At 51.8% G+C, this 26,402-nt stretch overlaps 2 protein-coding genes across 2 annotated transcripts in view; one reads left to right on the forward strand and one right to left on the reverse strand.

Moving 5' to 3' along the window:
- MRPS35 (mitochondrial ribosomal protein S35) overlaps positions 1-12,052 on the forward strand; it is an 83,685-nt gene extending 71,633 nt beyond the window's left edge. Inside the window, exons 2-9 of the mRNA XM_075343659.1 lie at positions 3,817-3,925; positions 7,499-7,542; positions 7,662-7,829; positions 7,961-8,021; positions 10,202-10,341; positions 10,419-10,528; positions 10,612-10,681; positions 11,707-12,052. Of these exons, the coding sequence (XP_075199774.1) occupies positions 3,817-3,925; positions 7,499-7,542; positions 7,662-7,829; positions 7,961-8,021; positions 10,202-10,341; positions 10,419-10,528; positions 10,612-10,681; positions 11,707-11,964 (960 nt within the window). The 3' untranslated portion in view covers positions 11,965-12,052. The remainder of the gene's footprint in view (positions 1-3,816; positions 3,926-7,498; positions 7,543-7,661; positions 7,830-7,960; positions 8,022-10,201; positions 10,342-10,418; positions 10,529-10,611; positions 10,682-11,706) is intronic.
- A 5,705-nt stretch (positions 12,053-17,757) lies between these two features.
- MANSC4 (MANSC domain containing 4) lies at positions 17,758-25,312 on the reverse strand. Its single transcript, XM_075341971.1, has 4 exons — positions 25,233-25,312; positions 20,671-20,934; positions 20,365-20,499; positions 17,758-18,944 (listed from the first exon to the last, which is right to left on the reverse strand). Exons 2-4 carry the CDS (start codon positions 20,906-20,908, stop codon positions 18,322-18,324), a joined length of 996 nt encoding a protein of 331 aa, XP_075198086.1. The 5' UTR covers positions 20,909-20,934; positions 25,233-25,312; the 3' UTR covers positions 17,758-18,321.
- Positions 25,313-26,402: the final 1,090 nt, after the last annotated feature.

Consider the following 26,402-nt stretch of genomic DNA (forward strand, 5'->3'; position numbering starts at 1 on the left):
GGGGCACTGTGGATATCTCTGTTATTATGGGGGCACTGTGGATATCGCTGTTATTATGGGGGCACTGTGGATATCGCTGTTATTATGGGGGCACTGTGGATATCGCTGTTATTATGGGGGCACTGTGGATATCACTGTTATTATGGGGGCACTGTGGATATCTCTGTTATTATGGGGGCACTGTGGATATCGCTGTTATTATGGGGGCACTGTGGATATCACTGTTATTATGGGGGGTACTGTGGATATCGCTGTTATTATGGGGGCACTGTGGATATCGCTGTTATTATGGGGGCACTGTGGATATCTCTGTTATTATGGGGGCACTGTGGATATCACTGTTATTATGGGGGCACTGTGGATATCGCTGTTATTATGGGGGCACTGTGGATATCGCTGTTATTATGGGGGCACTGTGGATATCGCTGTTATTATGGGGGCACTGTGGATATCACTGTTATTATGGGGGCACTGTGGATATCGCTGTTATTATGGGGGCACTGTGGATATCACTGTTATTATGGGGGCACTGGGGATATCACTGTTATTATGGGGGCACTGTGGATATCACTGTTATTATGGAGGCACTGTGGATATCGCTGTTATTATGGGGGCACTGTGGATATCACTGTTATTATGGGGGCACTGGGGATATCGCTGTTATTATGGGGGCACTGTGGATGTTTGTTGTTATGGGGGCACTGTGGATATCAGTGTTATTATGGGGGCACTGTGGATATCGCTGTTATTATAGGGTCACTGTGGATATCGCTGTTATTATGGGGGCACTGTGGATATTGCTGTTATTATGGGGGCACTGTGGATATCGCTGTTATTATGGGGGCACTGTGGATATTGCTGTTATTATGGGGGCACTGTGGATATTGCTGTTATTATGGGGGCACTGTGGATATCACTGTTATTATGGGGGCACTGTGGATATCGCTGTTATTATAGGGTCACTGTGGATATCGCTGTTATTATGGGGGCACTGTGGATATCGCTGTTATTATAGGGTCACTGTGGATATCGCTGTTATTATGGGGGCACTGTGGATATTGCTGTTATTATGGGGGCACTGTGGATATCGCTGTTATTATGGGGGCACTGTGGATATCGCTGTTATTATAGGGTCACTGTGGATATCGCTGTTATTATGGGGGCACTGTGGATATCGCTGTTATTATAGGGTCACTGTGGATATCGCTGTTATTATGGGGGCACTGTGGATGTCGCTGTTATTATGGGGGCACTGTGGATATTGCTGTTATTATGGGGGCACTGTGGATATCGCTGTTATTATGGGGGCACTGTGGATATTGCTGTTATTATGGGGGCACTGTGGATATCACTGTTATTATGGGGGCACTGTGGATATCGCTGTTATTATGGGGGCACTGTGGATATCGCTGTTATTATGGGGACACTGTGGATATCGCTGTTATTATGGGGGCACTGTGGATATCGCTGTTATTATGGGGGCACTGTGGATATTGCTGTTATTATGGGGGCACTGTGGATATCGCTGTTATTATGGGGGCACTGTGGATATCGCTGTTATTATGGGGGCACTGTGGATATTGCTGTTATTATGGGGGCACTGTGGATATCGCTGTTATTATGGGGGCACTGTGGATATCGCTGTTATTATGGGGGCATTGTGGATATCGCTGTTATTATGGGGGCACTGTGGATATCGCTGTTATTATGGGGGCACTGTGGATATCGCTGTTATTATGGGGGCACTGTGGATATCGCTGTTATTATGGGGGCACTGTGGATATCGCTGTTATTATGGGGGCACTGTGGATATCGCTGTTATTATGGGTGCACTGTGGATATCGCTGTTATTATGGGGGCACTGTGGATATCACTGTTATTATGGGGGCACTGTGGATATCGCTGTTATTATGGGGGCACTGTGGATGTCACTGTTATTATGGGGGCACTGTGGATATCGCTGTTATTATGGGTGCACTGTGGATATCGCTGTTATTATGGGGGCACTGTGGATATCACTGTTATTATGGGGGCACTGTGGATATCGCTGTTATTATGGGGGCACTGTGGATATCGCTGTTATTATGGGGGCACTGTGGATATCGCTGTTATTATGGGGGCACTGTGGATATCACTGTTATTATGGGGGCACTGTGGATATCGCTGTTATTATGGGGGCACTGTGGATATCACTGTTATTATGGGGGCACTGTGGATGTCACTGTTATTATGGGGGCACTGTGGATGTCGCTGTTATTATGGGGCACAGTGGATGTTTGTTATTATGGGGGCACTGTGGATATCACTGTTATTATGGGGCACAGTGGATGTTTGTTATTATGGGGGCACTGTGGATATCGCTGTTATTATGGGGGCACTGTGGATATCACTGTTATTATGGGGGCACTGTGGATATCGCTGTTATTATGGGGGCACTGTGGATATCACTGTTATTATGGGGGCACTGTGGATGTCACTGTTATTATGGGGGCACTGTGGATGTCGCTGTTATTATGGGGCACAGTGGATGTTTGTTATTATGGGGGCACTGTGGATATCACTGTTATTATGGGGCACAGTGGATGTTTGTTATTATGGGGGCACTGTGGATATCGCTGTTATTATGGGGGCACTGTGGATATCGCTGTTATTATGGGGGCACTGTGGATATCGCTGTTATTATGGGGGCACTGTGGATATCACTGTTATTATGGGGGCACTGTGGATATCGCTGTTATTATGGGGCACTGTGGATATCGCTGTTATTATGGGGGCACTGTGGATGTCACTGTTATTATGGGGGCACTGTGGATATCACTGTTATTATGGGGCACAGTGGATGTTTGTTATTATGGGGCACTGTGGATGTCGCTGTTATTATGGGGGCACTGTGGATATTGCTGTTATTATGGGGGCACTGTGGATGTCACTGTTATTATGGGGGTACTGTGGATATCGCTGTTATTATGGGGGCACTGTGGATATCTCTGTTATTATGGGGGCACTGTGGATATCACTGTTATTATGGGGCACTGTGGATATCGCTGTTATTATGGGGGCACTGTGGATATCTCTGTTATTATGGGGGCACTGTGGATATCTCTGTTATTATGGGGGCACTGTGGATATCTCTGTTATTATGGGGGCACTGTGGATATCGCTGTTATTATGGGGCACAGTGGATGTTTGTTATTATGGGGGCACTGTGGATGTCACTGTTATTATGGGGGCACTGTGGATGTCGCTGTTATTATGGGGCACAGTGGATGTTTGTTATTATGGGGGCACTGTGGATATCACTGTTATTATGGGGCACAGTGGATGTTTGTTATTATGGGGGCACTGTGGATGTCACTGTTATTATGGGGGCACTGTGGATGTCGCTGTTATTATGGGGGCACTGTGGATATCGCTGTTATTATGGGGGCACTGTGGATATCTCTGTTATTATGGGGGCACTGTGGATATCGCTGTTATTATGGGGGCACTGTGGATATCGCTGTTATTATGGGGGCACTGTGGATATCGCTGTTATTATGGGGGTACTGTGGATATCGCTGTTATTATGGGGGCACTGTGGATATCGCTGTTATTATGGGGGCACTGTGGATATCACTGTTATTATGGGGGCACTGTGGATATCGCTGTTATTATGGGGGCACTGTGGATATCGCTGTTATTATGGGGGCACTGTCTGTGGATGTTTTCATGATATGACGCGCAGATGGCAGTGACGTCATCAGTCTTCCTGGAGCCCCGCCCTTTCAGTGCTTCGCTTTCTGACTCAGTTTGTCCCTCTCTTCTCGCCGTCCGCAGGCTCTGGCGATGGCGGCGTCCATGCTGCTCCGGTCCGGTCTGACCCTCAGCGGCTCCGCGGTCTCCTCGGTGCTGGTCCGGGGCTGCAGTGCGCTACCCGCGGTGTCAGGTGAGAACGAGACGTCCCGGGACCGTGGTGGGGGAACTACTGCGCCCAGCAAGTCCTGACACCATCCGCCGACCACAGGACACTCCCAGCATGAGAGAACTACAACTCCCAGCATCCCCCAGTGCTGCAGAACCACAACTCCCAGCATCCCCCAGTGCTGCAGAACCACAACTCCCAGCATCCCCCAGTGCTGCAGAACTACAACTCCCAGCATCCCCCAGCGCTGCACAACTACAACTCCCAGCATCCCCCAGCGCTGCACAACTGCAACTCCCAGCATCCCCCAGCGCTGCAGAACCACAACTCCCAGCATCCCCCAGCGCTGCAGAACCACAACTCCCAGCATCCCCCAGCGCTGCAGAACTACAACTCCCAGCATCCCCCAGTGCTGCAGAACCACAACTCCCAGCATCCCCCAGCGCTGCAGAACTACAACTCCCAGCATCCCCCAGTGCTGCAGAACCACAACTCCCAGCATCCCCCAGCGCTGCAGAACCACAACTCCCAGCATCCCCCAGCCCTGCACAACTGCAACTCCCAGCATCCCCCAGCCCTGCAGAACTACAGCTCCCAGCATCCCCCAGCGCTGCAGAACCACAACTCCCAGCATCCCCCAGCCCTGCACAACTACAACTCCCAGCATCCCCCAGCGCTGCAGATCCACAACTCCCAGCGCTGCAGAACCACAACTCCCAGCATCCCCCAGTGCTGCAGAACCACAACTCCCAGCATCCCCCAGCGCTGCACAACTACAACTCCCAGCATCCCCCAGCGCTGCAGAACCACAACTCCCAGCGCTGCAGAACCACAACTCCCAGCATCCCCCAGTGCTGCAGAACCACAACTCCCAGCATCCCCCAGCGCTGCACAACTACAACTCCCAGCATCCCCCAGCGCTGCAGAACCACAACTCCCAGCATCCCCCAGCGCTGCAGAACCACAACTCCCAGCATCCCCCAGCGCTGCAGAACTACAACTCCCAGCATCCCCCAGTGCTGCAGAACCACAACTCCCAGCATCCCCCAGCGCTGCAGAACCACAACTCCCAGCATCCCCCAGCCCTGCACAACTGCAACTCCCAGCATCCCCCAGCCCTGCAGAACTACAGCTCCCAGCATCCCCCAGCGCTGCAGAACCACAACTCCCAGCATCCCCCAGCCCTGCACAACTACAACTCCCAGCATCCCCCAGCGCTGCAGATCCACAACTCCCAGCGCTGCAGAACCACAACTCCCAGCATCCCCCAGCGCTGCAGAACCACAACTCCCAGCATCCCCCAGCGCTGCACAACTACAACTCCCAGCATCCCCCAGCGCTGCAGAACCACAACTCCAGCGCTGCAGAACCACAACTCCCAGCATCCCCCAGTGCTGCAGAACCACAACTCCCAGCATCCCCCAGCGCTGCACAACTACAACTCCCAGCATCCCCCAGCGCTGCAGAACCACAACTCCTAGCGCTGCAGAACCACAACTCCCAGCATCCCCCAGTGCTGCAGAACCACAACTCCCAGCATCCCCCAGCGCTGCACAACTACAACTCCCAGCATCCCCCAGCGCTGCAGAACCACAACTCCCAGCGCTGCAGAACCACAACTCCCAGCATCCCCCAGCGCTGCAGAACCACAACTCCCAGCATCCCCCAGCGCTGCAGAACCACAACTCCCAGCATCCCCCAGCGCTGCAGAACTACAACTCCCAGCAGCCCCCAGCGCTGCAGAACTACAACTCCCAGCATCCCCCAGCTCTGCAGAACCACAACTCCCAGCATCCCCCAGCGCTGCAGAACCACAACTCCCAGCATCCCCCAGCCCTGCAGAACTGCAACTCCCAGCATCCCCCAGCCCTGCAGAACTGCAACTCCCAGCATCCCCCAGCCCTGCAGAACCACAACTCCCAGCATCCCCCAGCCCTGCAGAACCACAACTCCCAGCATCCCCCAGCCCTGCAGAACTGCAACTCCCAGCATCCCCCAGCCCTGCAGAACTGCAACTCCCAGCATCCCCCAGCGCTGCAGAACTACAACTCCCAGCATCCCCCAGCGCTGCACAACTACAACTCCCAGCATCCCCCAGCCCTGCAGAACTGCAACTTCCAGCATCCCCCAGCGCTGCACAACTACAACTCCCAGCATCCCCCAGCCCTGCAGAACTGCAACTCCCAGCATCCCCCAGCCCTGCAGAACTGCAACTCCCAGCATCCCCCAGCCCTGCAGAACCACAACTCCCAGCATCCCCCAGCGCTGCAGAACTACAACTCCCAGCATCCCCCAGCGCTGCACAACTACAACTCCCAGCATCCCCCAGCCCTGCAGAACTGCAACTCCCAGCATCCCCCAGCGCTGCACAACTACAACTCCCAGCATCCCCCAGCGCTGCACAACTACAACTCCCAGCATCCCCCAGCGCTGCACAACTACAACTCCCAGCATCCCCCAGCCCTGCACAACTACAACTCCCAGCATCCCCCAGCGCTGCACAACTACAACTCCCAGCATCCCCCAGCCCTGCACAACTACAACTCCCAGCATCCCCCAGCGCTGCACAACTACAACTCCCAGCATCCCCCAGCGCTGCACAACTACAACTCCCAGCATCCCCCAGCGCTGCACAACTACAACTCCCAGCATCCCCCAGCGCTGCAGAACCACAACTCCCAGCATCCCCCAGCCCTGCAGAACTACAGCTCCCAGCATCCCCCAGCGCTGCACAACTACAACTTCCAGCATCCCCCAGTGCTGCAGAACCACAACTCCCAGCATCCCCCAGCCCTGCAGAACTACAACTCCCAGCATCCCCCAGCCCTGCAGAACCACAACTCCCAGCATCCCCCAGCGCTGCAGAACTACAACTCCCAGCATCCCCCAGCCCTGCAGAACTGCAACTCCCAGCATCCCCCAGCGCTGCACAACTACAACTCCCAGCATCCCCCAGTGCTGCAGAACTACAACTCCCAGCATCCCCTAGCCCTGCACAACTACAACTCCCAGCATCCCCTAGCCCTGCACAACTACAGCTCCCAGCATCCCCCAGCGCTGCACAACTACAACTCCCAGCATCCCCCAGCCCTGCACAACTACAGCTCCCAGCATCCCCCAGCCCTGCAGAACTACAGCTCCCAGCATCCCCCAGCGCTGCACAACTACAACTTCCAGCATCCCCCAGTGCTGCAGAACCACAACTCCCAGCATCCCCCAGCGCTGCAGAACCACAACTCCCAGCATCCCCCAGCCCTGCACAACTACAGCTCCCAGCATCCCCCAGCGCTGCAGAACCACAACTCCCAGCATCCCCCAGCCCTGCAGAACCACAACTCCCAGCATCCCCCAGTGCTGCAGAACTGCAACTCCCAGCATCCCCCAGCGCTGCAGAACTGCAACTCCCAGCATCCCCCAGCCCTGCACAACTACAACTCCCAGCATCCCCCAGCCCTGCAGAACCACAACTCCCAGCATCCCCCAGTGCTGCAGAACCACAACTCCCAGCACCCCCCGTCCCGCAGACCCCCTTGTGTCGCTGTCCGTGGCTCGTGCAGGGCGGATGTTGGGAGTGATTGTTCTTTTCCTATTTTCCAGGTCACAGGAAACGTCCCGGACAGAGGAATCCTCAGAGGAAGGAGGTGAGCGGGAGGATCCGGACCCGGTGACCCCGAAATCACAGCTGGAGCTCCGCCCCCTCCTGCTGGATGTATCCGTGGTGTCCTGTTGCTAGGTAACCACCTGTCCGTCATCCCCGCAGGTCCCGCCTCCCCGCACAGAGAAGATGCTCCCGGAGCAGGAGTGGAGCAGTGTCTACCCGACCGCCGCCCCCTTCCGGCCGTCCGCGGTGCCGTTGCCCGTCCGCATGGGGTACCCCAAGAAGAAAGCGGCGCCCCCCGATAAGACCGGGAACCTGGAGCTGCTGAAGGTAACGATCGTCTTCCCACAATGCACTTGGAGAGTGGGAGGAGGGGGGGATGCAGCTGCAGGAACCAGGAACCTGCAGCTTCAACTACAACTCCCAGCATGCTTAATTTTTTTTTAATTTTTTTTTTCTAGATTCCCAACTTCCTGCACCTGACGCCGACCGCCATCAAGAAGCACTGCGCTGTCCTGAGAGGTGCGGCCCGAAAACCTGCTCCGGTCACATCCAGAGCTGCAGCTCAGAACTGTGCTCCGCAGCAGAGCGAGCTGTGCGCAGGCGCAGGGCCACCTGGGAGGGGGGGAGCAGCAGGCACGGGGCCACCTGGGAGGGGGGGAGCAGCAGGCACGGGGCCACCTAGGAGGAGGGGGGAGCAGCAGGCACGGGGCCACCTAGGAGGGGGGGGGAGCAGCAGGCACGGGGCCACCTAGGAGGGGGGGGAGCAGCAGGCATGGGGCCACCTGGGAGGGGGGGAGCAGCAGGCACGGGGCCACCTGGGAGGGGGGGGAGCAGCAGGCACGGGGCCACCTAGGAGGGGGGGGGAGCAGCAGGCACGGGGCCACCTAGGAGGGGGGGGGAGCAGCAGGCATGGGGCCACCTAGGAGGGGGGGGAGCAGCAGGCATGGGGCCACCTGGGAGGGGGGGGAGCAGCAGGCACGGGGCCACCTGGGAGGGGGGGGAGCAGCAGGCACGGGGCCACCTGGCAGGGGGGGAGCAGCAGGCACGGGGCCACCTGGGAGGGGGGGGGAGCAGCAGGCACGGGGCCACCTGGGAGAGGGGGGAGCAGCAGGCACGGGGCCTCCTGGGAGAGGGGGAGCAGCAGGCATGGGGCCACCTGGGAGGGGGGGGGAGCAGCAGGCATGGGGCCACCTGGGAGGGGGGGGGGAGCAGCAGGCACGGGGCCACCTGGTAGAGGGGGGGGGGCAGCAGGCACGGGGCCACCTGGGAGGGGGGGAGCAGCAGGCACGGGGCCACCTGGGAGGGGGGGAGCAGCAGGCACGGGGCCACCTAGGGGGAGGGGGGGAGCAGCAGGCACGGGGCCACCTAGGAGGAGGGGGGGAGCAGCAGGCACGGGGCCACCTAGGAGGGGGGGGAGCAGCAGGCACGGGGCCACCTAGGAGGGGGGGGGAGCAGCAGGCATGGGGCCACCTAGGAGGGGGGGGAGCAGCAGGCATGGGGCCACCTGGGAGGGGGGGGGAGCAGCAGGCACGGGGCCACCTGGGAGGGGGGGGAGCAGCAGGCACGGGGCCACCTGGCAGGGGGGGGAGCAGCAGGCACGGGGCCACCTGGGAGGGGGGGGGAGCAGCAGGCACGGGGCCACCTGGGAGAGGGGGGAGCAGCAGGCACGGGGCCTCCTGGGAGAGGGGGAGCAGCAGGCATGGGGCCACCTGGGAGGGGGGGGGGAGCAGCAGGCATGGGGCCACCTGGGAGAGGGGGGGGGCAGCAGGCACGGGGCCACCTGGGAGGGGGGGGAGCAGCAGGCACGGGGCCACCTGGGGAGGGGGGGGGAGCAGCAGGCACGGGGCCACCTGGGAGGGGGGGGAGCAGCAGGCACGGGGCCACCTGGTAGAGGGGGGGGGCAGCAGGCACGGGGCCACCTGGGAGGGGGGGGAGCAGCAGGCACGGGGCCACCTGGGAGGGGGGGGAGCAGCAGGCACGGGGCCACCTGGGAGGGGGGGGAGCAGCAGGCACGGGGCCACCTGGGAGGGGGGGGAGCAGCAGGCACGGGGCCACCTGGGAGAGGGGGGAGCAGCAGGCACGGGGCCACCTGGGGAGGGGGGGGAGCAGCAGGCATGGGGCCACCTGGGGAGGGGGGGGAGCAGCAGGCACGGGGCCACCTGGGGAGGGGGGGGAGCAGCAGGCACGGGGCCACCTGGGAGAGGGGGGAGCAGCAGGCACGGGGCCACCTGGGAGAGGGGGGGAGCAGCAGGCACGGGGCCACCTGGGGAGGGGGGGGGAGCAGCAGGCACGGGGCCACCTGGGAGAGGGGGGAGCAGCAGGCACGGGGCCACCTGGGAGAGGGGGGAGCAGCAGGCACGGGGCCACCTGGGAGGGGGGGAGCAGCAGGCATGGGGCCACCTGGGAGAGGGGGGAGCAGCAGGCACGGGGCCACCTGGGGGTGAAGACACGGGTGGGCACAGGTACGGGACCACCAGAGGGGCATCGGCATCTGACCACCAGGGGGCACCGGTATCTGCCCCAGTGGGGTGCAGCCGAGTTCTGCAGCTTTGATGTGATCAGTGTATGGGGCGAGAATTTTGCGTTTTCTGCCCCCTTGTGGTCTCCTTGGGGGGCCGTGTTTGGCTGATGTTACTGCAGGGTGGGGGGGCAGCCCTGAGGGTCCGGGCCTCGCTCATCTCCGCACTTTGTCCTCTCAGGGTTCTGCACCCCGTGGCCGGCGGCGCTCACCACCGATGAATCCTGCACCCGGCACTTTCCCATCGAGCTCCAGTCCTCTGAGTATCTGTCCGCTGGACCGTCACTCCGCAACCCAAAGGCGCGAGCCGTCACCTTACAGGTGAGGGGGGGGTCCGGGTCACTTTGCGGGGTTTTCTGAAGGGGCAACAGGTGTTAATCCGGGGACCCTCTCCGCAGGTGAAGCTCTCCAGTCTGAACCTGGACACGCACGCCCGGAGGAAGCTGCTAAAACTCGTGGGGCCGCGGTACAACCCGGGCGACGATATCCTCACCATCCGCACCGACAGGTAGAACGTAACCCGCCAGGGACCCCCCGAATAATGACCACGATATTGGGGTCCACAACTGACACCGCTCTGCCTCATTCCAGGTGTCCAGTCAGGAAGCAGAATCAGGAATACGCCATGTACCTGCTGACCGTCCTGTACCACGAGTCCTGGGTGAGCAGCACACAATAACGGGCACAGGGAGCGCAGCTCTGGGGTATAATACAGGATGTAACTGAGGATCAGTAATGTAATGTATGTACACAGTAACTGCACCAGCAGAATAGTGAGTGCAGCTCTGGAGTATAATACAGGAGGTAACTCAGGATCAGTAATGTATGTACACAGTGACTGCACCAGCAGAATAGTGAGTGCAGCTCTGGAGTATAATACAGGAGGTAACTCAGGATCAGTAATGTAATGTATGTACACAGTGACTGCACCAGCAGAATAGTGAGTGCAGCTTTGAAGTATAATACAGGAGGTAACTCAGGATCAGTAATGTATGTACACAGTGACTGCACCAGCAGAATAGTGAGTGCAGCTCTGGGGTATAATACAGGAGCTATCTCAGGATTAGTAATGTATGTACACAGTGACTGCACCAGCAGAATAGTGAGTGCAGCTCTGGAGTATAATACAGGAGGTAACTCAGGATCAGTAATGTATGTACACAGTGACTGCACCAGCAGAATAGTGAGTGCAGCTCTGGAGTATAATACAGGAGGTAACTCTGGATATACATTATGTCTGTGTGCAGTGCCCCCTGTGGCCGGTGGTGGTCCTGCACCCTGTTTGGCCGCTCCTGTGTCTGGAGCTTGTCACTGTGATGTCCTCCCCCGTTCTGCGCTCCGTCACCTGATCTCGGGCCGTTCCCTGTACACAAACCTCCCGGCGCTTTCATTACCTTTCAGTGCCTCGTTAATAATTCAGCTCCTGCTCGTCGGATGAATCGCCTTTGATTGCTCTGCATATTTTATGAGCCTCGGTGACACTTGTGATTTTTCCATGATCCGGGGCGAGGGCCTGTGCGGGGGGATCCCGGGGGCGAGCACCTGGCTGCCCCTGAGCCGCGGACGGTTTGTTTGTTGTTTTGGCCCCGTCTGATCTATTCTAGTAGGAGTGGAGGATGCTGGGGGATTTCAGCTCCTGGATAATACAGTTATTATTACAATATGACGCTTTATTTTATCTGACAGAAAACGGAAGCGTGGGAGAGCGAGAAGGAGGAGGAGGACATGGACGAGTACGTGTGGGAGGGCAGCCGCTCGCAGCGGAGCGTCCTGAGCACGCTCTCCAGGACCCCCGGTAACTCCGCCTCCAGCGAGGAGATCCTCCAATCACCCGGCGTGCAGGAATACCGCCGCGCCATGCTCAACCTCCGCAACCAGGGCGAGACCGAGGAAAGCATCAGCCTTTACAAGCAAAGTGTCAAGAGTCTGCTGGGCGTGGCCTAACCAGATCACATGACCCAGCCCTCCAATAGACTCATCCATCTCCAGCATCTGCTGTGATTGGACCAAAATAAATCAGAATTCTTTATTATATGATTGCGATTCGCCCTCATCTGACCTGACATTATTTAATTGCTGCCTCCAAAATCTGAACATCCCCTGTAAAACTATTGCATGCTGGGAGTTGTAGTTTTGTAGAGGGTGGAGGAGGCGCGGGAGTTCACTACTGAGGTGGAAGCCGTATGTCAATCATAGTGTGGTGGGCGGGGAACTAATTTGCATATATCATGAATATTAATGTGGATATTAGCGCAGCAGAGTGAGAGGAGGGGAGTGAAAATTTATGTAACCGGTCTGTACCAAGAGTTTCTGGGAAGGCACAATATTACACGACCACCCCTTTAAGGATCACAGTACACAGAACTGAGCTTGTCATTTGCCAAAACCTACAGTGACATTATAAGGTCGTGTTGATTGTTCTTACATAGGACTGCAAGCCGCAACTCTAGAACAGCTTGAAGACCAATATATTGTGATACTAAAATGGTATAAAGTGTATGTGATGTGACATGTGTATAATCTGTATGTAGTGAGCTCCCTCTAGTGGTGGCTGTATAAATCTGTATGTAGTGAGCTCCCTCTAGTGGTGGGTGTATATTCTGTATGTAGTGAGGTCCCTCTAGTGGTGGCTGTATAAATCTGTATGTAGTGAGCTCCCTCTAGTGGTGGGTGTATATTCTGTATGTAGTGAGGTCCCTCTAGTGGTGGGTGTATATTCTGTATGTAGTGAGCTCCCTCTAGTGGTGACTGTATAATCTGTATGTAGTGAGCTCCCTCTAGTGGTGGCTGTATAATCTGTATGTAGTGAGCTCCCTCTAGTGGTGGCTGTATAATCTGTATGTAGTGAGCTCCCTCTAGTGGTGACTGTATAATCTGTATGTAGTGAGCTCCCTCTAGTGGTGACTGTATAATCTGTATGTAGTGAGCTCCCTCTAGTGGTGGCTGTATAATCTGTATGTAGTGAGCTCCCTCTAGTGGTGACTGTATAATCTGTATGTAGTGAGCTCCCTCTAGTGGTGGCTGTATAATCTGTATGTAGTGAGCTCCCTCTAGTGGTGGCTGTATAATCTGTATGTAGTGAGCTCCCTCTAGTGGTGACTGTATAATCTGTATGTAGTGAGCTCCCTCTAGTGGTGACTGTATAATCTGTATGTAGTGAGCTCCCTCTAGTGGTGGCTGTATAATCTGTATGTAGTGAGCTCCCTCTAGTGGTGACTGTATAATCTGTATGTAGTGAGCTCCCTCTAGTGGTGGCTGTATAATCTGTATGTAGTGAGATCCCTCTAGTGGTGACTGTATAATCTGTATGTAGTGAGCTCCCTCTAGTGGTGACTGTATAATTCTGTATGTAGTGAGCTCCCTCTAGTGGTGGCTGTATAAATCTGTATGTAGTGAGCTCCCTCTAGTGGTGACTGTATAATCTGTATGTAGTGAGCTCCCTCTAGTGGTGGCTGTATAAATCTGTATGTAGTGAGCTCCCTCTAGTGGTGGCTGTATAAATCTGTATGTAGTGAGCTCCCCTAGTGGTGGCTGTATAATCTGTATGTAGTGAGCTCCCTCTAGTGGTGGCTGTATAAATCTGTATGTAGTGAGCTCCCTCTAGTGGTGGCTGTATAAATCTGTATGTAGTGAGCTCCCTCTAGTGGTGGCTGTATAAATCTGTATGTAGTGAGCTCCCTCTAGTGGTGGCTGTATAAATCTGTATGTAGTGAGCTCCCTCTAGTGGTGGCTGTATAATCTGTATGTAGTGAGCTCTCTCTAGTGGTGGCTGTATAATCTGTATGTAGTGAGCTCCCTCTAGTGGTGACTGTATAAATCTGTATTTAGTGAGCTCCCCCTAGTGGTGGCTGTTTAAATCTGTATGTAGTGAGCTCCCTCTAGTGGTGGCTGTATAAGTTTGTATGTAGTGATCTCCCTCTAGTGGTGGCTGTATAATCTGTATGTAGTAAGCTTCCTCTAGTGGTGGCAGTATAAATCTGTATGTAGTGAGCTCCCTCTAGTGGTGACTGTATAATCTGTATGTAGTGAGCTCCCCCTAGTGGTGGCTGTATAAATCTGTATGTAGTGAGCTCCCTCTAGTGGTGGCTGTATAAATCTGTATGTAGTGAGCTCCCTCTAGTGGTGACTGTATAAATCTGTATGTAGTGAGCTCCCTCTAGTGGTAACTGTATAAATCTGTATGCAGTGAGCTCCCTCTAGTGGTGGCTGTATAAATCTGTATGTAGTGAGCTCCCTCTAGTGGTGGATGTATAAATCTGTATGTAGTGAGCTCCCTCTAGTGGTGGCTGTATAAAATGTATGTAGTGAGCTCCCTCTAGTGGTGGCTGTATAATCTGTATGCAGTGAGCTCCCTCTAGTGGTGGCTGTATAAATCTGTATGTAGTGAGCTCCCTCTAGTGGTGGCTGTATAATCTGTATGTAGTGAGCTTCCTCTAGTGGTGGATGTATAATCTGTATGTAGTGAGCTCCCTCTAGTGGTGGCTGTATAATCTGTATGTAGTGAGCTCCCTCTAGTGGTGGATGTATAAATCTGTATGTAGTGAGCTTCCTCTAGTGGTGGCTGTATAATCTGTATGTAGTGAGCTCCCTCTAGTGGTGGCTGTATAATCTGTATGTAGTGAGCTCCCTCTAGTGGTGGCTGTATAATCTGTATGTAGTGAGCTCCCTCTAGTGGTGGCTGTATAATCTGTATGCAGTGAGCTCCATCTAGTGGTGGCTGTATAATCTGTATGTAGTGAGCTCCCTCTAGTGGTGGCTGTATAAATCTGTATGCAGTGAGCTCCCTCTAGTGGTGGCTGTATAATCTGTATGTAGTGAGCTTCCTCTAGTGGTGGATGTATAATCTGTATGTAGTGAGCTCCCTCTAGTGGTGGCTGTATAATCTGTATGTAGTGAGCTTCCTCTAGTGGTGGATGTATAATCTGTATGTAGTGAGCCCCCTCTAGTGGTGGCTGTATAAATCTGTATGTAGTGAGCTCCCTCTAGTGGTGGATGTATAATCTGTATGTAGTGAGCTCCCTCTAGTGGTGGCTGTATAATCTGTATGTAGTGAGCTCCCTCTAGTGGTGGATGTATAATCTGTATGTAGTGAGCTCCCTCTAGTGGTGGATGTATAATCTGTATGTAGTGAGCTCCCTCTAGTGGTGGATGTATAAATCTGTATGTAGTGAGCTCCCTCTAGTGGTGGCTGTATAAATCTGTATGTAGTGAGCTCCCTTTAGTGGTGGATGTATAAATCTGTATGTAGTGAGCTCCCTCTAGTGGTGGATGTATAAATCTGTATGTAGTGAGCTCCCTCTAGTGGTGGCTGTATAATCTGTATGTAGTGAGCTCCCTCTAGTGGTGGCTGTATAAGTCTGTATGTAGTGAGGTCCCTCTAGTGGTGGCTGTATAAATCTGTATGTAGTGAGCTCCCTCTAGTGGTGGGTGTATATTCTGTATGTAGTGAGCGCCCTCTAGTGGTGACTGTATAAATCTGTATGTAGTGAGCTCCCTCTAGTGGTGGCTGTATAAATCTGTATGTAGTGAGCTCCCTCTAGTGGTGGCTGTATAAATCTGTATGTAGTGAGCTCCCTCTAGTGGTGGCTGTATAATCTATGTAGTGAGCTCCCTCTAGTGGTGACTGTATAAATCTGTATGTAGTGAGCTCCCTCTAGTGGTGGGTGTATATTCTGTATGTAGTGAGCGCCCTCTAGTGGTGGGTGTATATTCTGTATGTAGTGAGCGCCCTCTAGTGGTGACTGTATAAATCTGTATGTAGTGAGCTCCCTCTAGTGGTGGCTGTATAAATCTGTATGTAGTGAGCTCCCTCTAGTGGTGACTGTATAAATCTGTATGTAGTGAGCTCCCTCTAGTGGTGGGTGTATATTCTGTATGTACTGAGCTCCCTCTAGTGGTGACTGTATAAATCTGTATGTAGTGAGCTCCCTCTAGTGGTGGCTGTATAATCTGTATGTACTGAGCTCCCTCTAGTGGTGACTGTATAAATCTGTATGTAGTGAGCTCCCTCTAGTGGTGGCTGTATAAATCTGTATGTAGTGAGCTCCCTCTAGTGGTGACTGTATAAATCTGTATGTAGTGAGCTCCCTCTAGTGGTGGGTGTATATTCTGTATGTAGTGAGCGCCCTCTAGTGGTGGGTGTATATTCTGTATGTAGTGAGCGCCCTCTAGTGGTGACTGTATAAATCTGTATGTAGTGAGCTCCCTCTAGTGGTGGCTGTATAAATCTGTATGTAGTGAGCGCCCTCTAGTGGTGGCTGTATAAATCTGTATGTAGTGAGCTCCCTCTAGTGGTGACTGTATAATCTGTATGTAGTGAGCTCCCTCTAGTGGTGACTGTATAAATCTGTATGTAGTGAGCTCCCTCTAGTGGTGACTGTATAAATCTGTATGTAGTGAGCTCCCTCTAGTGGTGACTGTATAAATCTGTATGTAGTGAGCTCCCTCTAGTGGTGGGTGTATATTCTGTATGTAGTGAGCGCCCTCTAGTGGTGACTGTATAAATCTGTATGTAGTGAGCTTCCTCTAGTGGTGACTGTATAATCTGTATGTAGTGAGCTCCCTCTAGTGGTGACTGTATAATCTGTATGTAGTGAGCTCCCTCTAGTGGTGGCTGTATAAATCTGTATGTAGTGAGCTCCCTCTAGTGGTGGTTGCACTTTTTCCGTACTTTCCCCTTGTATTGGGCCCCTTGCCGTGTTGTGAGGGTGGATCGCGGCTCCGCTCCCCGGTGCTCGGGCTTTGATTTCAGGCGCAGATTATATATCTCCGCGCTCTGTGATGTGAGAGGAGATAAAGGTCTTAGTGTAAGTGCGCGGCCCGGATTACACCCGTCATGATTACACCGGACACCTCGGCGCGGCTCCGATTTCTGCTGTTTTACTAAACGCCTCACGTGTCAGTGCTATGGCTTATCCCTGAGCAAATACATGGACTGGGGGGGGGGGGGGATGTCAAGCCTCGGTACCCCCAGAATCACACATCTGCCCCATTATACTGCTATATGGGTGCTGGCCGTGTAGGGCTATAAGTATGTGAACCCCCCTCCTCTAATAAGAGGAAGCCTGAGGTTGACGTCTGCACAGCGCCAAGTGGCTGCTGCAGAGATGTAAAGCCACCGACACTGCACACAAGGGGGAGACCGGGAGAAGGTGGAGAGGAGAGGGTCGTGTTGGACATAGTGTCACCCCGCTTTCCTAGGAGCAGGAACGGCACACTGCTTGACCCCGGGGGACTTCACCCTTTACACGCCGGTCTCATAGGATCATCCTTTGTGGGTGTTTGTCATAATCCCGGGGTCACGGCGCCGGTGACGTGCCCCCCCCCCCCCCCCCCCCCCCCCGATATAATTCTTGCTGTGTTGACTCATTTAGTGACCTCCTTCTAATCTGAGGACATAAAATCCCCTTTTCTGGGCCGGATCCAGCGGCGGTGACCTTCACAGGCCGCTCCCAGCGCGAGGGAACCCAAACACGGCATCCGAGAAGAATGGAGCCATTCAGCGAGCGCCGGACAAAGGACCCGAGCGCCCCCCCCCCCCCAACCAAGAGGAGGAGGACGGGGGGATACACTCAGTGCACGGCCGCGCAGCACAGGAACCACAGACGGCTCAGCACCGGCGAGACCAGAGGTGGAAACTTCCTTTAATCCGGCATCAGTGGGTCAGATCGTCAAATATTCTGGATTATCAAATTGTTTATTACTGGGTAGGACACCCCCCCCCCCCCCCCCCCCTCCCCAAACAATGATGTGCTGGATTATCAGACTGTCTTGGTTATCAAATGTCACATTTATAGAGTCATAAAGTAAAAACTGTCACGCAGAGGGTGTGTAGACTTTTGCAGCATATTGTTTACGGCTCCAATGAATCAAAAATAAGAAAAAAGTTGGGAAAAAAAATCTAGAAAAGAAAGGGTGTGTATACTTTTGCAAAAAAATTATAATCTCTTACTGTTATGTGTTTACAGCTCCTGTGCAGACTGACTATGCAGGGATTGTTTGTAGTCTGTTGCCGTGGAGACACATTGCGCTTCCTGGGAGCTGTAGACGCGGAACAGAAGGAGATTTCTTATCAGAATAATTTACAAAGTTGCGTCTTTTTCGGTTCTTGATGCATTTGAGTAATAGAAAACATTGCGTGCAAAAGTATATGCACCCCCTACCATGGCGCAGTTTTTCTAGGTGACCTGCGGCTGCAATGCTGGGGGTGCGGCTGCCTCCCTTCTGGGTGATCCTCCTCTGGCCGTGACCTCACCGTTCAGTACCAGTATGATCCACCAGGGGGCATGTGGGGCCCTCGGGTCAGTCCTTCTCCTTGAGCAGAGTGCAAGTAATGAGTGTCCTTTTTCCAGTCCTCGGGGCCCTCCAGGGCCGATACCTCCCCCGTCGCCTCCTCCTACAGCACCCGAACGCCAGGATGCCCGAGCAGCAACACAATAACGTCACCGTGGACCCAATCATGGTAGGAAGGGGCCAGAGATTGGCCCAGGTGTCCGCAGGGTCCTCCGTGTCCCCCTCATACGTCTGGTTCCGGCCGCTGTGGCCCTTGGTTTCGTTCACGTGCTGCTTGCTGCTGTCCAGGTGCGCCGGGCTCTGCAGGTCCGGTTGGTCCAGTGGCGGTGAGGACGGAGGAGCCCCCTTGTTAGGTTCGGGGGGGATCGAGGCCGCGTCTGTAGCAGTGAGTGGAGGAGAATAAGTAGGAGCCAAAGAGCGGAGAGCAGAGTCCGCCGGGGACGGGAGCTGAGCTGGAGGGTGCTGGGTTGGCAGCTCATCGTGTGGACGGGTGGGCAACGAATGAGGCTCCATAGAGGGTCCGAGGGTCGGGGGCACCCGGGATATGTTCAGACGTTCCCATTTTAGGGAGGACCGAGGGTTCACATCGATGTGTCCAAGCTGATCAAACACCAGCAGGTCCGGATCCACACCTAGAAAGGGAAAGCCGATGATCGTCAGCACATCCTGCACTCTGGTCACCACTAAAGCGAACGATTGACGACTGCTCATTACCACTGTGTAGCCGTCACCGGGGCGCCGAGAAATAGGGAGAACAATAAAACTGCTACATGTGTACGATAACCCTCAAGCCATGAAAAGAAGTTAGCTTCTTCCTCTGGGAGACGATAGCTGCTCCACCTGAAAAAAGTTAGCTACTTTCCCAGGGAGAAGTAAGTTACTTCCTCTGGGAAATGTTAGCTACTTCCTCTGGGAAAAGATAGCTACTCCCTGGGAGAGAATTTGGCTACTTCCTCTGGGTAAAGATAGAAAATTCTTCTGGGAAAAGAAAACTTCTGCAAGACTATAGCTACGTCCTCTTGGAGAAGGTAACTGCTTCCTCTGGGAAAAGTTAGCTGTTCCCTGTGGGAGACAATAGCTACTCCCTCTAAGAGAAGTTAGCTACTTCCTCTGGGAAAAGACAACTACTTTCTGTGCGAGATGATAGCTATTTCCTCTAGGCAAAGATAGTGAATTCCTCTGGGAGAAGATAGCTACTTCCTCTTGGAGAAGACAACTACTTCCTCTGGGAGAAGTTACCTACTTCCTCTGCTTCCTCTGCGAGATGATAGCTACTTCCTCTGAGAGAAGTTAGCTACTTCCTCTGGGAGAAGATAATTACTTCCTGTGCGAGATGATAGCTACTTCCTCTAGGCAAAGATAGTGAATTCCTCTGGGAGAAGATAGCTACTTCCTCTGGGAGAAGACAACTACTTCTTCTGGGAGAAGTTACCTACTTCCTCTGCGAGAGAATAGCTACTTCCTCTCGGTGAAGATTGCTACTTCCTCTGAGAGAAGTTAGCTACTCCCTGTGGGAGACAATAGCTACTCCGTCTAAGAGAAGTTAGCTACTTTCTCTGGGAGAAGACAACTACTTCCTCTGGGAGAAGTTACCTACTTCCTCTGTGAGATGATAGCTACTTCCTCTTGGTAAAGATTGCTACTTCCTCTGAGAGAAGTTAGCTACTTCCTCTGGGAGAAGATAACTACTTCCTGTGCGAGATGATAGCTACTTCCTCTAGGCAAAGATAGTGAATTCCTCTAGGAGAAGATAGCTACTTCCTCTGGGAGAAGACAACTACTTCCTCTGGGAGAAGTTAACTACTTCCTCTGCGAGATAATAGCTACTTCCTCTCGGTGAAGATTGCTACTTCCTCTGAGAGAAGTTAGCTACTCCCTACGGGAGACAATAGCTACTTCCTCTGAGAGACGATAATTACTTCCTCTGATAGGTTAGCTACTTCCTCTGAGAGGTTAGCTACTTCCTCTGGGGGAGGAGGGATTGCTAACTCCGTCATAGATTGCCAGGCAGAACTAAGGGAGCCCCTACGAGCTCCGCTGTGGAGGGCTTACCTGCTGTGACCGTGTAGAGGACGCTGCGCTCCTGGAGCTGGAGGACGCAGCTCTCGGGCTCCGGGCAGTGCACCAGGTGACAGTCTCCACTCTCAGCGCTCGTCTCGGAGTAAAAGACGGCCACGTTGCACGATTCTGAGGACAAAGATAAAAATGCCAATACGAAACACTTATGGGATTGTCTTTTAAGCAGCTTCCTGCAGATAAGTTCCAAAACTGAAAGCCTGTTATCAAATACTTCTCGCAGCAGAGGGTCCGTGACAATGAAGATGGACGCACACAGGGACTGCGCTGCTCCCGGATTACCTTGGTGGCAGCACTTGCGGCTGCACATTTGGGCCGAGGGCTCGGGACGTCTCTGTAACAGCCGGGCTCCGCGCTGCTCCGATCCCGAGAAGCTGATGAACAGTCCGGGGAAGCGGCGGATCCAGCAGCCATGGTAGAAGGCGGTGTGCGGACACAGAGCGCTGGACAGGCAGAAGATCCAGGGGACGTCCAGGAGAGAGAAGAGCAGGAGACTCACCGACTCCGCACTCACTGCCATCACTGGGGGCTACGGGGCAGGAGGTCCTGCAGAGGGGACGGGAGATACAGGGGGCAATATTACTGATACACATCCAATCATCTACTCTGAAAACCACTGCAGCATAAACCTTTCCTGTTTTCGGTTAATTAGGAACCAAAATATTTCTATTTGCCAAATGCCAGAATAATGAGAGAGCGGGAGAGAGAATGTTTTCAGACATTTTTATTCCTTTCTGCAACATTAGTACTGTGCCTTTAAACAATCTGGGACTGCCCATAGGATGATGTCATGTCTTTGGAAGCTTCTGATAGGTTTATTGGCAACATCTGAGTTAATTACAGACACACCTGTGGATGTATTTTACTTGCACACCTGAAACACACGGCTTTTTTTGTGTAGCATCATGAGAAAAACAGAAGAAATCAGCCAAGATCTCAGGAGGAGAATTGTGGACTTGTGCAAGTCTGGTTCATCCTTGGGTGCAATTTCCAAATACCTGAAGGTGCCTCGTTCATCCGTACAAACAATTATACGCAAGTACAAACAAGATGGGAATGTCCAGCCGTCATACCGCTCAGGAAATAGACTGTGTACCAGCGATGAACGTGCTTTGGTCAGACATGTGCAGATCAACCCAAGAACAAAAGCAAAAGACCTTGTGAAGATGCTGGTGGAAGCTGGTAACATTGTGTCATTATCCACAGTGAAGATGCTGGCGGAAGCTGGTAACATTGTGTCATTATCCACAGTGAAGATGCTGGCGGAAGCTGGTAACATTGTGTCATTATCCACAGTGAAGACGCTGGCGGAAGCTGGTAACATTGTGTCATTATCCACAGTGAAGATGCTGGCGGAAGCTGGTAACATTGTGTCATTATCCACAGTGAAGATGCTGGCGGAAGCTGGTAACATTGTGTCATTATCCACAGTGAAACGAGTCCTGTATCTACATGGGCTGAAAGGTCACTCTGCAGGAAGAAGCCATTACTCCAAAAGAAACAGGAAACACTCAGAATAATGCTTGCAAATGCACACAGGAAAAAAAAGACCTTGTGAAGATGCTGGCGGAAGCTGGTAAGATTGTGTCATTATCCACATTATTCTGGCATTTGGCAAATATATATATAATTTTGGTTCCTAATTGACGTAAAAAGTTTATTCTGATTTCATGTCAGACAGTAAGAAAAACCTGCAGATGTGTCTATATAGAGAACAGAGGGGAAAACCCGGCAGATGTGTCTATATACAGTGCTGGCCAAAAGTATTGGCACCCCTGCAATTCTGTCAGAGAATACTCAGTTTCTTCCTGAAAATGATTGCAATCACAAATTCTTTGGTATTATCTTCATTTAATTTGTCTTCAATGAAAAATAAAAAAAATTGTCATAAAGCCAAATTGGATATAATTCCACACCAAACATAAAAAAGGGGGTGGACAAAAGTATTGGCACTGTTTGAAAAATCCTGTGATGCTTCTGTAATTTGTGTAATAACAGCGCCTGTAACTTACCTGTGGCACCTAACAGGGGTTGGCAATAATAAATCACACTTGCAGCCGGTGACATGGATTAAAGTTGCCTCCGCCTCTGTCCTGTGTCCTTGTGTGCACCACATTGAGCATGGAGAAAAGAAAGAAGACCAAAGAACTGTCTGAGGACTTGAGACTCCAAATTGTGAGGAAGCATGAACAATCTCAAGGCTACAAGTCCATCTCCAAAGACCTGACAGTTCCTGTGTCTACGGTGCGCAGTGTCATCAAGAAGTGTAAAGCCCATGGCACTGTGGCTAACCTCCCTAGATGTGGAAGGAAAAGAAAAATTGACGAGAGATTTCAATGCAAGACTATGCAGATGGTGGATAAAGAACCTCGACTAATATCCAAACAAGTCCAAGCTGCCCTGCAGTCCGAGGGTACAACAATGTCAACCCGTACTATCCGTCGGCGTCTGAATGAATAGGGACTGTATGGTAGGATACCCAGGAAGACCCCACTTCTTATCCAGAGACATAAAAAAGCCAGGCTGGAGTTTGCCAAAACTTACCTGAGAAAGCCTAAAACGTTTTGGCAGAATGTTCTCTGGTCAGATGAGACAAAAGTAGAGCTTTTTGGGAAAAGCCATCAACATAGAGTTTACAGGAAAAAAAAAAAAGAGGCATTCAAAGAAAAGAACACGGTCCCTACAGTCAAACATGACGGAGGTTCCCTGATGTTTTGGGGTTTCTTTGCTGTCTCTGGCACTGGACTGCTTGACCGTGTGCATGGCATTATGAAGTCTGAAGACTACCAACAAATTTTGCAGCATAATGTAGGTCCCAGTGTGAGAAAGCTGGGTCTCCCTCAGAGGTCATGGGTCTTCCAGCAGGACAATGACCCAAAACACACTGCAAAAAGCACTAGAAAATGGTTTGAGAGAAAGCACTGGAGACTACTAAAGTGGCCAGCAATGGGTCCAGACCTGAACCCCATAGAAGACCTGTGGAGAGATCTCAAAATGGCAGTTTGGAGAAGGCACCCTTCACATCTCAGGGACCTGGAGCAGTTTGGCAAAGAAGAATGGTCTAAAATTCCTGCAGAGCATTGTAAGAAACTCATTGATGGGACCGGAAGCGGTTGTGCGCAGTGATTTTGGCTAAAGGTTGTGCAACCAAGTATTAGGCTAAGGGTGCCAATACTTTTGTCTGGCCCATTTTTGGAGTTTTATGTGAAATGATCAATGATTTGATTTTTGTTTCATTCTCTTTTGTGTTTTTTCATTGCAAGCAAAAGAAATGAAGATAATACCAAAGAATGTGTGATTGCAATCATTTTCAAGAAGAAACTGAGTATTATCTGACAGAATTGCAGGGGTGCCAATACGTTTGGCCAGCACTGTAGAGAGCAGAGGGGAAAAACCTGCAGATGTGTCTATATAGAGAGTGGATGGAAAAACCTGCAGATGTGTCTGTATAGAGAGCAAATGGAAGAACCTGCAGATGTGTCTTTATAGAGAGCAGAGGGGAAAACTTGCAGATGTGTCTATATAGAGAGCGGAGGGAAAAACCTGCAGATGTCTGTATAGAGAGCTGAGGGAAAAACCTGCAGATGTGTCTGTATAGAGAGCGGAGAAAAAAACCTGCAGATGTGTCTGTATAGAGAGCGGAGGGAAAAATCTGCAGATGTGTATTTATAGAGAGCGGAGGGAAAAACCTGCAGATGTGTTTGTATAGAGAGCGGATGGAAAAACCTGCAGATGTGTTTGTATAGAGAGCGGATGGAAAAACCTGCAGATGTGTCTGTATAGAGAGCGGAGGGAAAAAGCTGCAGATGTGCCTGTATAGAGAGCGGAGGGAAAAACCTGCAGATGTGTCTGTATAGAGAGCGGATGGAAAAACCTGCAGATGTGTCTGTATAGAGAGCGGAGGGAAAAAGCTGCAGATGTGCCTGTATAGAGAGCGGAGGGAAAAACCTGCAGATGTGTCTGTATAGAGAGCGGAGGGAAAACCTGCAGATGTGTCTGTATAGAGAGCAGAGGGAAAAAACCTGCAGATGTGTCTGTATAGAGAGCGAAGGGAAAACCTGCAGATGTGTCTATAGAGAGCGGAGGGAAAACCTGCAGATGTGTCTGTATAGAGAGCAGAGGGAAAAAACCTGCAGATGTGTCTATATAGAGAGCGGAGGGAAAAACCTGCAGATGTGTCTGTATAGAGAGCGGAGGGAAAAACCTGCAGATGTGTCTGTATAGAGAGCGGAGGGAAAAACCTGCAGTTGTGTCTGTATAGAGAGGGAGGGAAAAACCTTCAGATGTGTCTGTATAGAGAGCGGAGGGAAAAACCTGCAGTTGTGTCTGTATAGAGAGTGGAGGGAATCTTCTGTCTTTAACTGTATGTGTATGTATACTATGTAATATGTATATAGTACATGTATATGATGTGTGTATGTTATGTGTGTATATGTATATACTGTATACATATATATATATATATATATATATTTATACACACAGTATACATATATATATATATACAGTATATATATGTATTAGTGTGTACATAGCATATACAATTGTATAACATACTGTCTATATAATATGTGTAATACCAAATACTGTGTGCAATGTGTATATAGTATATAGGTGTATAATCTATGTATTTTGTATGATGTATACTGTATATGCTAGGTGTAATACTGAATACTGTGTGCAATGTGTATATAGTATATAGGTGTATAATCTATGTATATATCTGTATAATATCTGCATATATGATATGAGTATAATGCGCCGTGTATATTGCATATCAGTGTGTAAGGTCCATATTAACCCCTTGTAGTCCTGTGTCAGCCCCTGTGTGAGTGTGCACTCACCTGTGCACCAGGTGCCGGCCCCATGTGTTGGCTCATGCTGCTCCTCTCCTCTCATGGGTCTCTCCTCTCCAGATTTCAGGATCCCCCCTCAGTGTCTCCTCCCCGCCCTCGTCACAGTCCCCTCCTGTCCTCCGGGCTGGACTGGGGGAGGGGAGGGGGAGCGCGCACATAAGAATTGGATGAAATTTTAAGAGAAATCAAAGTCGGGAATATAAAACTTTTCTTTAGAACTATTTGGTGTTGGGAGGATGGGGGGGGGGGGGGCGAGGGGGGAGGGGCGGGGGGGTATTAATCTTTTAATACAAATATAATTGAAAGAAGCAGAAAACAAGTTTCAGGTTATTTTTGTAGGATGAGAACCTGACGAAATGGTGAAATCTGAAGGGAAAGTAACGGGGCTGAAAGGAAAGGCTATGGGCAGTGGATAGGAACGGGAGGGGGAGATTTAAGATTCAGGACCCCTGGGTAAAATCCCGGGGTCCACCCACATTAACCTCCCATTCATAGTACTACTGTCCCTTAATGAGGCAAGGTCATCAACAATCGCATTCTCTGCATCTATATACACTGCTGATTCTCCAGGGTACCGCCATGGGGTCTCATTTGACCCCTATTTTAAATATGCCTATAGGTACAACCAGGGGGCGAACTCCTCCTTCTCCACCTCCAACAGTCACAGTTTGGGAACGTTCGGACCCCCCGTTCAGTTCTCTTGACCCAAACTCATCAGTATCATAGGAATTTTACTGGCTTTACTCAGATTGTCCTGCTTGCTGTCAGTGAATGGACAAAAGCCTGTCCTGAGCTAATGATTCTCACAAATGAGGGTCGGTTACAGTTGTATCCAGGGTAGATAATCCACATCAGCTGCACAAATCTCTCCTGTGCTGATATTTTGTCACAGTGTATCAGTCTGAAGCCTTTTAAGCTCACACAGGATACAGATTAAATACAACCTTCAATATATTACGTCTACACAGGCTGTAAACAAGAATGTTCCTATTCACTGACAGCAAGCAGAGATGCTGGCAGCAGTAGCATTGTGTATATCAGAATCTCCCGCATTATACAGGGGTTATTCACAGGAGCGTCTTCGTGTCACTGTCATGTGACTGATACAGTTTCTTGCGGTCATTGTGTCGCTCGTCCTCGGGCCCCGTTCCCACGCTC

The sequence above is a fragment of the Anomaloglossus baeobatrachus genome, chromosome 4 (assembly GCF_048569485.1).
Source record: "Anomaloglossus baeobatrachus isolate aAnoBae1 chromosome 4, aAnoBae1.hap1, whole genome shotgun sequence".
NCBI classification, from domain to species: Eukaryota; Metazoa; Chordata; class Amphibia; order Anura; family Aromobatidae; genus Anomaloglossus; species Anomaloglossus baeobatrachus.

Coding starts and splice junctions, on each gene's coding strand:
- MANSC4 (XM_075341971.1), bottom strand. CDS start 20,908: ATGGCAGTGAGTGCGGAGTCGGTGAGTCTCCTGCTCTTCTCTCTCCTG. Junction 20,500..20,670: donor CCGCAAGTGCTGCCACCAAG/GTAATCCGGGAG, acceptor CTTTGTCCTCAG/AATCGTGCAACGTGGCCGTC. Junction 18,945..20,364: donor CCTCTACACGGTCACAGCAG/GTAAGCCCTCCA, acceptor TTCCCTTTCTAG/GTGTGGATCCGGACCTGCTG.